General features: G+C 41.5%; 1 protein-coding gene across 1 annotated transcript in view; it reads right to left on the reverse strand.

Moving 5' to 3' along the window:
• Positions 1 to 710: 710 nt before the first annotated feature.
• The window catches only part of SPTLC1 (serine palmitoyltransferase long chain base subunit 1), a 96,414-nt gene continuing 83,101 nt past the window's right edge, over positions 711 to 14,023 (reverse strand). The window contains exons 13-16 of the mRNA XM_077299927.1: positions 9,001 to 9,118; positions 6,337 to 6,410; positions 2,222 to 3,570; positions 711 to 2,158 (exon numbers count right to left, since the gene is read on the reverse strand). Coding sequence (XP_077156042.1) covers positions 3,477 to 3,570; positions 6,337 to 6,410; positions 9,001 to 9,118 — 286 coding nt within the window. The 3' untranslated portion in view covers positions 711 to 2,158; positions 2,222 to 3,476. The remainder of the gene's footprint in view (positions 2,159 to 2,221; positions 3,571 to 6,336; positions 6,411 to 9,000; positions 9,119 to 14,023) is intronic.

The following is a 14,023-nucleotide window of genomic DNA, read 5'->3' on the forward strand; positions in this document are numbered from 1 at the left end:
GCCATTAACCTGCAGAAATGGGGTTAATTTGCAGGATAATAGTGTTTAGGACCTGCCCAGTGCCCACACTTACACCCCCCCCTGCTGGGAGGAAATAAACTCTATTCCTCTGGGCAGCAGTCATGTTTCAGTCACGGGGGTGGCGCTGGTGTAGGTCCAGTCACCACTCGGCGTATGTTGAGCAGCAGCTGTAACTGCGCTCCCAGCACTGACAACAGGAACCGCATTAGAGCCGGCTGTCAGGGTTGGGGGTGTGGTTACAACCGCCACTCTCTATACAAAGAGCAGTAACAGCCTGCGCCAGCGCCACCCCAGTGACTGAAACCCGAGCACGACCCGGAGGAATAAACTTTATTTCCTCCCGGCAGCAGGGCTCTGAGTGTGGGCACCGGGCAGGTTATAAATACTATTAACCTGCAGGTTAACACCATATCTGCAGGTTCAGTTCCCCCCCCCCTTTTAATATATGATGTGTATATATATATATATATATATATATATATATATATATATATATATATATATATATATATATATATATATATATATATATATTTTTTTTTTTATCTTTAAATTGATGATAGCCATACTAACTTGGCTTTTCAAAGTAAGCAGCTCATCCTCATCAGGTATAAGATTTATTTATTAATATATGCAGGTTGTATGGTGAAATCTGGTGACAGATTTCATTAAATCTTGTTCAAATTCACCAAAATAGTCAATAAAAACAGTAGTAGTTTATCAGGCACATAACTTAATACATATTTATTCTGATCTGCTTCTCCCACCCAAAGCGACAGTAGGAGATAGCAACTGGTATGTGGGGCAGCTGCCTAGGTAAACTGCACAATGACCAAAGCTTCTACGGTACATAGTTCCCATTAGTGTGTTTAGCCCTAACTTTTGCTAAAATCTACTCTCACAATACACTTTATAATTAAAAGGGAATCTGTCAGCAGGTTTTTGCTACGTCATCTGAGAGCAGCATCATGTAGATAAAGAGAAGCTGAATCCAAACTTGTGTCACTTAGATTACTGGGTGCAGCTGTCCTGACACAATCAGAGCCTTTAGAATTAGCAATACAGCAGAGCTGAGAAAGCTAACCCCGCTCCCACCAGGCTCTCCATGTACAAAGTCAATAGACAGTGAGCTGCTTATCGCCGCAGGGGGCAGGGTCCGACTAGTCCAGCAATGTTAATCTCTGTGATTAATCCTTCACAAGTAGGAAACAACAGCTGTGCACTTTGACAAGCGACACATCCCTGAATTCTTTATTTCAGCCTCTATCTCCTGCTGTCTTCAGATTACATAGCAAAAACCTGCTGATATATTCCCTTTAAATGACAGAAAAAAAAAATCCTTGAATTTAGCTCTGAAGAGCATAGGTGCACATAATACACAATATATAATTGTATTAGGCAAAAAACATGTAGCACATTGTTCATACTGTTGAATGAAACGTAACATGGCAGCAATAACTAGCAAATATAAAGCTCTGGTTGCAAACGCCATCATGTATGAATATGCTTAATATAAAAATAGACATGGCGGATGGACAACAGCATAAACATGAAATGATGGCATGAAGTAACCTTTCAAGCAGTAATGTATAGCGGACATCATTAGCACAACTAGGTACAGACCAGATCATTAAAGCACCACTCCAGAGGGTTTTTTGTTTTAGGTTTTTTTATTTTACAGCAGGAGTAGTGTCACTAATGTAAGTTCTCTGTCCCTAGCCTATTACTTACCAGCGGCCGTCTTCATCTATTCTTGGTGCCGCACCAATCCGTCTGTTTCAGGTTGTGACTTGCCGGATCGCTCCAATGTTCGCTGGGCAATCCGAAATGCACTACTCTATGTAAATCTATGAGAGCCAGAACAAGGCCAGAAAAAGGCTGTCAGACTTTCACGGGGAACTTGTGACCGCTGCCTATGATATCTGCTGAGTCACAAGTTGCAGTCACAAGATGGCGGGACCGGAGCGGAGAAAAAAATGCTGGTGGGTATAATACTAGGGGCCGGGAACTTTGGTTAGTGGCACCACTCCAGCACTGAAATAAAAATAATAAAATGCTGTAGTGGCGCTTTAAAGCCCTAAATGGTTTTCTACACTGAAGGACAGATACTTGATGGCGTGAGGTTCACATGTCCCATCTGCAGGCGATTTGTGTTACTTCTTTTTAACACCACGGCTTTGAGAATGATATATATATATACATATATATATATATACACACACACACACACACATATAATACACATACATACTGAACGCAACTTCCATCATGCAGTTTTAAGTCACAATGTAATGTAAAAATGGTCAGAAAGTTGTCAACTTTGCTTTTCTATGGCTAGGACATGTTTTCATGGATAGGACGTGTTTGTAAAAGACATAGGTGCCTGGTAATGTGCTTGTACCCTGAAGGAATCATGTAGATAAATACAGCCCTTATGTATGGCACTAACAAGTTCTACAATGGTGAACTTGCATCCACTCACATTTAGTATATACAGAGACAAACATTTCTATGTTTTCATGAAGAGAAGTAGAAAATACTTCACTTAGGAGCATAAGTTACAGATGATCAGAACTACTATTAAAACTGGAAAGAAAATACCTGCACCTCTTTGTACATTACTGCTGAAAATGATATGTCTGGATAAATACAGTTATACTGTGTCATCTGTGTATCTTTAGAGCTATAAAAGCCAAATCTTTAAAAAAAAAAATAATGAAATGATATCATCAGCACAAATTAGACTTGTAAGAAATAGGCATTGTAGATTATAAAAAAATTAGTTATTCTATATACTTATCCATAGTTGTTTTTTTTTTTAACACAATCAGGAATATAAAATAGTGATAGTCAGATTGGTTAATAAACAATTTCCTGTTCTCACCTTGAAACATCTGAAATTTTGGAAAAGGTTCAACATAAAAAAAAAGTGTGCATGTATTCCATTGCATATAAGTACACATTTCTATAGAAGCCCACACCTATCAAAATGATATGCATCTATAAATATACATGTCTTCTAGATAGGAGGTTTTGTTAGTAAGCACAACAGAAGAGAATTCTTTTTTTGTTCCAGTTAACAATAATAAAAAAAGAAAAACTGTTTTTGTATACATCTCTGTGGGGAATCTTTTTTTTTTTTTTTTTTTTATAAAGTTATTTGGAAGTAAGCAAAAAGAAAAAAAAAAAAAGGAAAAAGAAAAATCACAGCGTAACAGTACTAAAAAGGTCCATGACAAAATCTGTACATGCACCAATATTTGGTTTTCCTCTAGTCTTTATTTTCCCCATCGCCAGTTCACTCTTTTTACTTCCTCAGACCTGGAACGTATGCTGTTGTAACTTAAGGCTACCGATGCAGCATCTTCTCTCGGAATCTTCACACTGAACAAGAGCTTACCATCATTAGCATGTCCGTAGTTTAGCAGAAATGGATCAATATAAAAAAGGAAAAGTTAATTTAGTATCAAAGTAGCTGCTTGCTTGATCACAGAGGCAGCCATATCCAATTCTTCATCTGTTTGCTCCACAGTCACTATCACTCTTATGCTGCAAGATACCAAGGAAAGAGCAGGTCATTCACTACAGGCAAAATGAGGATTTTTGGTACTCACCGTAAAATCTCTTCTCCTAACCCTCACTGGAACACACAGGAACCATGGGTTATATGCTGCCACCTGGAAAAAAAAGTTGGTTCCTGCCCAACAGCCTGCACCTGGTCAGCAGAAACCCAGGTATTCAGTTAGTGCAAATTCAGTAGGAGGAACAAAACCAAGACCCCCCATACAAGGGAAGGCGTTGTTGTGTCCCCAATGAAGGGTACAAGAAAGTTTATAGTGAGTACCCAAAATCTTTCTTGAACGCTTCATTGGAAGACATAGGAACCATGAGACATCATAAAGCAGTCCCTGGTGCTAATACCAATATGGTAGAAGGAAGAATCATAGGTAGAAACGGGCATGAAACTCAGACCTGTGTCTACCTCCTACTTGATACTAAGCTAAACTGAATAGCTTGGATGTTGACTGGCCAAGCATAGGCTTTTTGGGGAAAAGCAGACTTTTTCAAATGAGGAGGCGTCTGCACATCCTGGACCTAGGTTGGCAACCAACCAGAGATTCCTGGACAGTCCATAAAAATAGGGCATTTTTTGTACTGTCCGTAAAAAAAATGCTAAGTGTCAGATTTTTTTGAGACTGAAGAAACTTATATAGATTTTATGTGTAATTTTGATAATTTTATAATTCGCAGTGGAAGCAGTTAATTTTTTCATATTAGAATTATAGGCTGTAGAGGAGACTTGTAATCAAAGAGTTATTATAGTTTTCCAAATGTGTCCATAAAAAATTCAAGCTGGCAACTCTGCCCTTAGCGTGGCCAAGAGAAGTTTGTTGCACGGCTATGTCTCATTAGCGTATTGGGGCCCGTCCTTCACTTCTGATTGACAGTACTCGCTTCCTGGAGCAAGCAGTGTCTGAATGCTGCAGGCAGGTGCACGTTCTCCTACTCGCTACACTTCCGGGTATATTAGAGCAGATTTCGGGATCAGACAAAAGGAGACGGGAAGGAGAACACGGGTACACACGCCGGCAGCATTCAGACAGAGCACACTATGGGAAGTGAGAACGGTCAGTCAGAAGCGGAGGAAGGGCCTCAATTTACAAATGAGGCAGCGTAGCTGTGCACCAAACTCTTGACCATGCAAGGGTACACCGAAGACTCCCTATTTGCATATGAATTAAAGCAGATAGTGCTAGTATGGTTGTTATAGATGTCCCTTCTAACGCTGTACAGGATATGAGGAGGGAGCTGTAGCTAGAGTTCCTCAAGGTGGAGAAATGAAATAAGTACAGGATAGAACCTGTGCTGACGTAAGAGCTAACAGACAGAAGCACCCTGGATGTACACCGATCTCACACCCAACCTATATTACTGGTACAAACACTCCAACAAAAGAAAATTCCGAAAATTAATCTGGCTGCAAATTGCATATCAAAGGGAGTCTACAATCAAACAAAGGAATGAAGATTGCAGACTGAAAATAGATCCACTATCATAAGTAAAAATAATGTCCCAATGTCAAAAGTTGTCCATAGCCTTTATGGCTAACCATACAAACCGTGCCATGCAATTGAAAATTAAGTCGCACTAGTACCAGATATATATTTTTTAGTCTTTCCAGTGGATAGTTTTATGCATTGTAAAACTGCTAAATTTTACAATTACACAAGACTCAGAAATATCTATTAAGGCCCCGTCTCACATAGCGAGATCGCTAGCGAGATCGCTGCTGAGTCACAAGTTTTGTGACGCAACAGCGACCTCAGTAGCGATCTCGCTATGTGTGACACGTACCAGCGACCAGGCCCCTGCTGCGAGATCGCTGGTCGTGTCGGAATGGCCTGGACCTTTTTTTGGTCGTTGAGGCCCCGCTGACATCGCTGAATCGGTGTGTGTGACACCGATCCAGCGATGTCTTCACTGGTAACCAGGGTAAACATCGGGTTACTAAGCGCAGGGCCGCGCTTAGTAACCCGATGTTTACCCTGGTTACCAGCGTAAATGTAAAAAAAAAAAAAACAATACATACTCGCCTTCTGATGTCCGTCAGGTCCCTTGCCGTCTGCTTCCTGCTCTCACTGACTGCCGGCCGTACAGTGAGAAGTGAGAGCACAGCAGTGACGTCACCGCTGCGCTCTGCTCTCACTGTACGGCCGGATCTCAGTCAGAGCAGGAAGCAGACGGCAAGGGACCTGGACACCGAAAGGCGAGTATGTACTGTTTGTTTTTTTGGTAACCAGGGTAAACATCGGGTTACTAAGCGCGGCCCTGCGCTTAGTAACCCGATGTTTACCCTGGTTACCCGGGTGCTGCAGGGGGACTTCGGCATCGTTGAAGACAGTTTCAACGATGCCGAAGTCGTTCCCCTGATCGTTGGTCGCTGGAGAGAGCTGTCTGTGTGACAGCTCCCCAGCGACCACACAACGACTTACCAATGATCACGGCCAGGTCGTATCGCTGGTCGTGATCGTTGGTAAATCGCTTAGTGAGACGGGGCCTTTAGTTGCCAAGGTCTACTTGACAGTATTTGAATGACAATAGACAATGTGCATGTTGATGGATGTACCCTTCCAACACTGCAACTCGGTTCTTTATTTCCCCACTTTTTATAGACATTTTAATCTTTCTAAATATGCATCTTTCTTTTTACTCCAATACAGCACTTATAATAAATATTACACTAAGAAAAGCAAACAAAGTAAAACAAAATACTCTTATTACAGATTTCCAGAGGAATAATACAGGGTTACTGACCTTGGTGGTGGGAGATTTTTCTCCTCTTTTTCCAAATAACGAGCTCGAGTTAATGCAATTTTCCTATTCATGCACTGAAACATGATTAAGTTGGGTTTAATGTAATGCCCAGATGTTGTGCATTTAAACAGTAATGCCAAACCTATAACTGCTGTGTTGTGTCCTATACTACTAATATAGACGAAGCTACATAAAATCATTAACAAAAAAAAAAAATCACGGCAAGGATTAAAGGGAACCTGTCACCCCCAAAAACGAAGGTGAGCTAAGCCCACCGGCATCAGGGGCTTATCTACAGCATTCTGGAATGCTGTAGATAAGCCCCCGATGTATCCTGAAAGATGAGAAAAACAGGTTAGATTATACTCACCTGGGGGGGGGGGGGGGGGGGGGGCGGTCCAATCCGATGGGTGTCGCGGTCCAGGGCCTCCTATCTTCTTACGATGACGTCCTCTTCTTGTCTTCACGCTGCGGCTCCGGTGCAGGCGTACTTTGTCTGCCCTGTTGAGGGCAGAGCAAGTACTGCAGTGCACAGGGCCTCTCTGACCTATTATGGCGAGGGCGCACTGCAGTACTTTGCTCTGCCCTCAACAGAGCAGACAAAGTACGCCTGCACCGGAGCCGCAGCGTGAAGACAAGAAGAGGACGTCATCGTAAGAAGATGGGAGGCCCCGAACCGGACCGCGACGCCCATTGAACCAGAACAGAACCGGGACCGCCCTAGGATGAGTATAATATAATCTCTTTCTCATATCTCAGGATACATCGGGGGCTTATCTACAGCATTCCAGAATGCTGTAGATAAGCCCCTGATGCCGGTGGGCTTAGCTCACGTTCGATTTTGGGGGTGACAGGTTCCCTTTAAAATCTTTGGGAACTGACATAGTACATCCTAAAAACACCAATAAAAAATTATATAAATATACTTCACACAGCATGATACTGCTCCTAATTAATAGAAAGTAAAATGCCCAGCAAATGTCCTAAAGACACACAAATGTGGATATGTCATAAATGTCTGAGATGGGATCACGATCACCGGTTCAAGATGGTCATAAACATGAGAGCTTTTGACAAAAACCATTCAGGCAGTAGCTCTCAATCCTGAAAACGCCATACGTTCGATTTATTTCAATGGCTAATAGGAAAAAAAGAAGGTGGCAAACATCTAGCAGAAAGACCCAATACACTTTAGGTAGCTTCCGGCCGATTGATGGTTTGGTTATCATGCATGGCCTTCATATACGTGAGCGCACGCTCTGCCGAGACGGGGGCCCACATACACAGACCTTAAGGAGGCAGACAATTTTCATTTTTGCCGTTTCCCTTACCCTTTTCAACAAGTCATTATGAGAGAAGAGTTGTACCTTTGAAAAAGACACTATTAATTTTACCAGATAGTGTAGGGGGAAAAATATAAAATGAAAATGCAGTGGAATGGTGAAAAAAAATAAGGAAAACAACAACAACAAAAAAAAAAAAACACACCATTGTTTTTTGTGGGGGTTGCAGCAACAAAAAGTGACAGTTTTGACATTTAAATTTTTTCTTCTTTACATTATGTACTGTATGGGATAAATCATTTTATATTTTGATATATTGGGTTTTAAAAGGAGCAGTGATAATTGGGTATATTTTAATATTTTCCTATAGATTTTTAACTGGGAAAAAGGGGCGGTGGGTATTAACATTTTTAGGTTTTTATATATAAGTTTTAACTCTTCAGTCCCAATAGGGGATTGGAACCTAGGATCGTATGGTAGTTTTTTTTTTTTTTTTTTGCCATATACCGTAATACTGTATTATTGCAGCATATAGGAAAAGCTGTCGTAGCAACACATCGACGCGATTGCGAGAGGCTCCTTGCAGAGATTGACATGCTAAGCATGCCGAGATGAGGAGACTTAAAGCCGCAGTGCTCCTCTAGGAAATATGCTAATTATGCAAATAGACTCTTCAGAGAGGAAGAGAACTAGAACTCTAGTGCCACCTATTGGCATGTCAATCACCGCAAGGAGAAACGATACGTTTTGGTTATCGTTCGGATGCCTCTCACTCAGCCAAACCAGATCTCCACTTTGCACTGACGAGGGGCAGTACCCCGAAACAGTGTCTGCAAATTGAGATTCTGGTTTGGCTATTATCCCAAGTCATGTGACAAGGCTTGTTAAAGGGTTGACATTGACTTGTAGGATTGCTACTTCCAATAGAGGGCACTAGAGTTCTAGTTCTCTTCCTCCAAATACACCAAATGGCAAGATCACATGGAAGGACAAAATTCTAGTTAAGTTTTAAAGTTTTCCTGTGTTTTCCTTTGCCTGAAAAATAAAGGATTCCTTCTGGTCGGGCTGTTGAGGAGGTGTAGTGAAAAGGAAAGTTTTACTTTAATTCCTTGTTGCTATAATTTGGAGGATTTAACCAAAACCACACCATGACTTAGAAATGAGGACTTGTGTCATGAGAAAAGGTTCAGATTTCACTATTGTATGCTGTGCCTATTTATGTGTAAAATCATAACACTAGTCTCCAAGGAAATGGTTGAAAGGGTCAAGGAGAACACTGCTGGGTCTGGCAATGATTACAGTCATCTATTAGAATACTTTATGTTTTCAGGTATGCAGAAGTCAGTCCAAGAATAAATCAGTGGTCATTTGCAGCACTTACGTGATCTACAATATCTTGTAGCTGCTTTGAGTCTTTTACCCGGCATCCGCTGCTTTCTTCTAACTGCAGATGAAAGGCAGGGGAGAAGTTCTCACCAACAACCTTCAAACCCTCCACACTACAAAAAGAATAGAAGAAGGAAAAACATCTTTAGGAAAACATACAATTACAACAAGAAAATCAGGCAAGACAACCTAAGGCTGGTGTCACACATCTGTAAAATATAGACTGTGCTCGGATCCGTAGATTCATCCAGACCAATGGGTCTCCTGACCTGAGCCAACTGCCTCGCAGTCATATGTAAAGCAGTTAGCTTAGTTAAGGAATCAGGAACTGTGAGAAACCGGCCTAAAGTGAATAAGTCACGACTCATACTGCAAAATGTGAACCTGGTCTCAGGGTACCGTCACACAGTACCATTTACATCGCTACGACGGCACGATTCGTGACGTCGCAGCGATCGTATGATTATCGCTCCAGCGTCGTAGACTGCGGTCACACGTTGCAATCACGGCGCTGGAGCGATGCCGAAGTCCCCGGGTAACCAGGGTAAACATCGGGTTACTAAGCGCAGGGCCGCGCTTAGTAACCCGATGTTTACCGTGGTTACCAGCGTAAAAGTAAAAAAAAACAAACCGTACATGCTCACCATCTGATGTCCGTCAGGTCCCTTGCCGTCTGCTTCCTGGTCTGACTGAGATCCGGCCGTACAGTGAGAGCAGAGCGCAGCGGCGACGTCACCGCTGTGATCTGCTCTCACTTTCCGGCCGGCAGACAGAGCGGAAAGCAGACGGCAAGGGACCTGACGGACATCAGATGGTGAGCATGTACGTTTTTTTTTTTTTTACTTTTTCGCTGGTAACCACGGTAAACATCGGGTTACTAAGCGCGGCCCTGCGCTTAGTAACCCGATGTTTACCCTGGTTACCAGCGAACGCATCGCTGGATCGCTGTCACACACAACGATCCAGCGATGACAGCGGGAGATCCAGCGACGAAAGAAAGTTTCAAACGATGTGCTACGACGTACGATTCTCAGCTGGGTGCCTGATCGCAGTAGCGTGTCAGACACTGCGAGATCGTAACGATATCGCTAGAACGTCACGAATCGTACCGTCGTAGCGATAAAAATGCCACTGTGTGACGGTACCCTCAGAAGATTCTTGCATCCAGTGGATAAAAGATGCATCTGCTGGGTGTCTTTAGTTGTGGAGAATAGGACTGAAGACATCTGCCACACTTGTAAAGGTCAACATTGCCTGAGGGCCTCACACAAAATGCGACCACCACTTGTACAGATGATCTTTGTTGTGTTGTGTTTCGTAGCATGTGATATTTTCACACTGTCTTTTCTTGTGTGTTGATGAATATTTATAACCTATAAATCGAGAAAAACATTTACACTGGTCTATAGCCAAATTGGTTTAGTCATAGAAATAGTTAAACCCAACCTTATTTTGGGATGCTGAAAATGAAAACTATTATTATAATTGCTAATTGGTGCTAATTTTCAAGATGGGGGGTAATTATCTATGAGAGCCTATGATGCAATTTGAAGATTGGATCTTCAGTATAGAGACATGAGAAGCCTGTTGAGCCATCAGTAGTGCATCATCATAGTGTGACCAATAGAAACCCTGATGAAGCCATCACATGTGGGGTAACACGCGGGGCATGCTACCTTCTCCCAATTACTCTCTTAGATCTCTGCTGAGACATGTCCTATGGTCGTATGAGAGTTACTTGATCTCATTTACACTTTAAGCTATTTTTTCTGTCTGCCATTGCATTTTTTGCTTTTGCTTTATGTCTTTAGGACAGATCTTTGCTGCTTCGTTAATTACCTAACACTCTTATGGTATGTGCACACGTTGCGGATTTGATGTGTTTTTTACGCGGATTTTCATGCCGATTTTGCTGCGTTTTTGTAAGCTAAGTAAAGATATATTATTTAACAAAAAAGAATTGTGATGTAATTTCCTAGTCCAACCTCTTTCACATACTACATTGAAGAATAACATTTACACACACAGATAGATATATCTATAGATAGATACAGGGTGGGCACTGCATATGGATACACCTAAATAAAATGGGAATGGTTGGTGATATCAACTTCCTGTTTGTGGCACTTTAGTATATGGGAGGGTTAAAACTTTTCAAGATGGGTGGTGACCATGGCGGCCATTTTGAAGTCGGCCTTTTGGATCCAACTTAACTTTTTCCAACAGGAAGAGGGTCATGTGACACAAACTTATTGAGAATTTCACAAGAAAAACAATGGTGTGCTTGGATTTAACGTAACTTTATTCTTCCATGAGTTATTTACAAGTTTCTCTTTGTTTACAGCCATTGACATGTCGTGGAGGTTAACATGTGAGGAGCAGATAGAAATTGTGTTGATGTCTGGTGAATGCAGTACCCGGGTCATTGCAGCAGATTTCAATGCAAGACACCCTATGCAAGAAAACTGTCACCATTCCCATGTTATTTAGGTGTATCCATATAAATGGCCCACCCAAAAAAGTTTGCCTCATCACTGAACATAATGCTCTGTGTAAACTGAGGGTCCTGTTCCAATTTTTCTTTTGCCCATTCTGCAAGTTCAGCGTGCCGATCTGGGTCATCCTCGTTGAGGTGCTGCAGCAGCTGTATTTTGTAAGGGTGCTATTTGTGAGTAGTTAATATCCACCTAAAGGGATGTTCGACTGATGCCAGATCGGCCCACGTCTACTATACATCAGCACAATTTTTGGAACAAAATTTTTTTTTTGTTAGGAAGTTATAACGGTTAAAATTTAACCAGCGATTTTTCATTTTTCCAACAAAATTTACATCACATTTGAAGTGACTTTGAGGGGTCTATATGACAGAATATACCCAAATGTGAAACCATTCTAAAAACTGCACCCCTCAAGGTGCTCAAAACCACATTCAAAAAGTTTATTAACTCTTCAGGTGCTTCACAGGAATTAAAAAAAAAAAAAAAAATATGAACATAACGTTTTTGAACAAAAAATTTACGTCAGATCCAAATTTTTTCTATTTTGACATGGATAACAAGAAAAAGAACGGACCCCGAAATTTGTTGTGTAATTTCTCCTGAGCATGCAGTACCCCATATGAGGGAGAAAACCACTGTTTGGGTGCCCGACAGAGCTTGGAAGGGAAGGAGCATCATTTGACTTTTTGAATGCAAAATTTGCTTGAATAATATGCAGATGCCATATCGTATTTGGAGAGCCCCTGATGTGCCTAAACAGTTGCAACCCCCCACAAGTGACCCCATTTTGGAAACTAGAACCCCTCAGGGAACTGATCTAGTTGTGTGGTGAGCACATTAAACCCTCAGGTGCTTCACAGAAGTTTATAACGCTGAGCCATAAAAATAAAAATAAATAAAAAATCTAATTTTCCAAACAAACATGTTTTTAACACAAAATACTGAATTTTCATAAGGGTAACAGGAGAAACTGCACCATACAAATTGTTGTGCAATTTCTACTGAGATACCCCATATGAGGGAGAAAACCACTGTTTGGATGCACAGCAGAGCTCAGAAGGAAGGAGCGTCATTTGACATTTTGAATGCAAAATTTCCTGGAATTATTAGCGGACGTCATGTCCCATTTGGAGAGCCCTGATGTGCCAAAACAGTGGAAACCCCCCCACAAGTGACCCCATTTTGGAAACTAGACCCCTCTAGGAATGTACTTAGAAGCATGGTAAGCACCTTGAAGCCTCAGGTGCTTCACATAAGTTTATAATGTTGAGCCAAGAAAATAAAATTTTCCACAAAAAAAAAAGTTATTTTGGCCCTAAGTTTTTAATTTTGCAGGTGCCATAACCCACTGGGAGAGCCCCTGAGGTGCCAGAGCAACAGAACCCCCCATAAGTGACCCCATTTTACAAACTACATCTCTCAATGAATTTAACTAGGGGTGCAGTAATCATTGACACCATGGGTGTGTCACAGAATTTTATACCATTGGGCAGTGAAGACAAAACTACATTTTTATCACCAAAATTTTGTTTTAGCCCCAGATTTTACATTTTCACACAAGAAGTGGGTAAAAATGGCACCAAAATTTATCCGACAATTTCTACTGAACGTAGCAATATCCCATATGTGGCTGTACAGTACTACTTAGCCATATGGAGAGACTCTGGAGGAACAGAGCGCTATTTGCCTCCTGGAGCGCAGATTTTCCTAGAACAGTTTGCGGACTCCATATACAGAGCACCTGATTGCCAGAGTAGCAGAATCCAACCTCAAGTGACCCCCTTTTGGGAAACTATACCCCTTGGGGAATTTATCTACAGGTGTAGTGATGATTTTAACTCCATGGGTGTTTTCCAGAAACCAGCAGTAATGAATGTTCACGAGTGAATATAGCAAAATGCCGTTGTGACCAGTACGTTATGCCCAGCCCGTGCTTCTAGAGACATGAACCCCTAAGTTAGGTGGGCTCTCATCGCTTCAGAAATGCCAAACATGTGGACGCAGTATGTGATTTAGGTACACTGTGGGGCTCAGAAGTGAGGGGGGCGTTTGTATTTGAGAGCACAGATTTTACTGAATTTCTTTTGGAGATTGAGGAGCCATTTTGTTTTTCCAGAGCCTTTGTACTACCAGTAATGTGGCAGCCCCCTATATTTCAGTCAACAGATGACGAACCTGAGTAAGGACTTGCTTTTTTTGGGAACATTCTACATAACGTTTGGGATCACCTTTATGAGGCGCTCTACGCCGAGCACTTACTTATGCCGTTCCGTGTGTAGTAAAATTATTAAGGCAATTTTATTCTTTGGGTCAGTACGATTACAGCGATACCTCATTTATATAGTTTTTTTTTATGTTTTGGCGCTTTTATACAATAAAAACTATTTAATAGAAAAAAAATTTAATCGCTTTATTCTGAGGGCTACAACATTTTTATTTTTACACTGATGGAGCTGTATGGCGGCTTGTTTTTGCATGACAAGATGGCCTTTTCAGCGGTACCATGTTTATTTATATCAG

The sequence above is a fragment of the Ranitomeya variabilis genome, chromosome 1 (assembly GCF_051348905.1).
Source record: "Ranitomeya variabilis isolate aRanVar5 chromosome 1, aRanVar5.hap1, whole genome shotgun sequence".
Lineage (NCBI taxonomy): Eukaryota > Metazoa > Chordata > Amphibia > Anura > Dendrobatidae > Ranitomeya > Ranitomeya variabilis.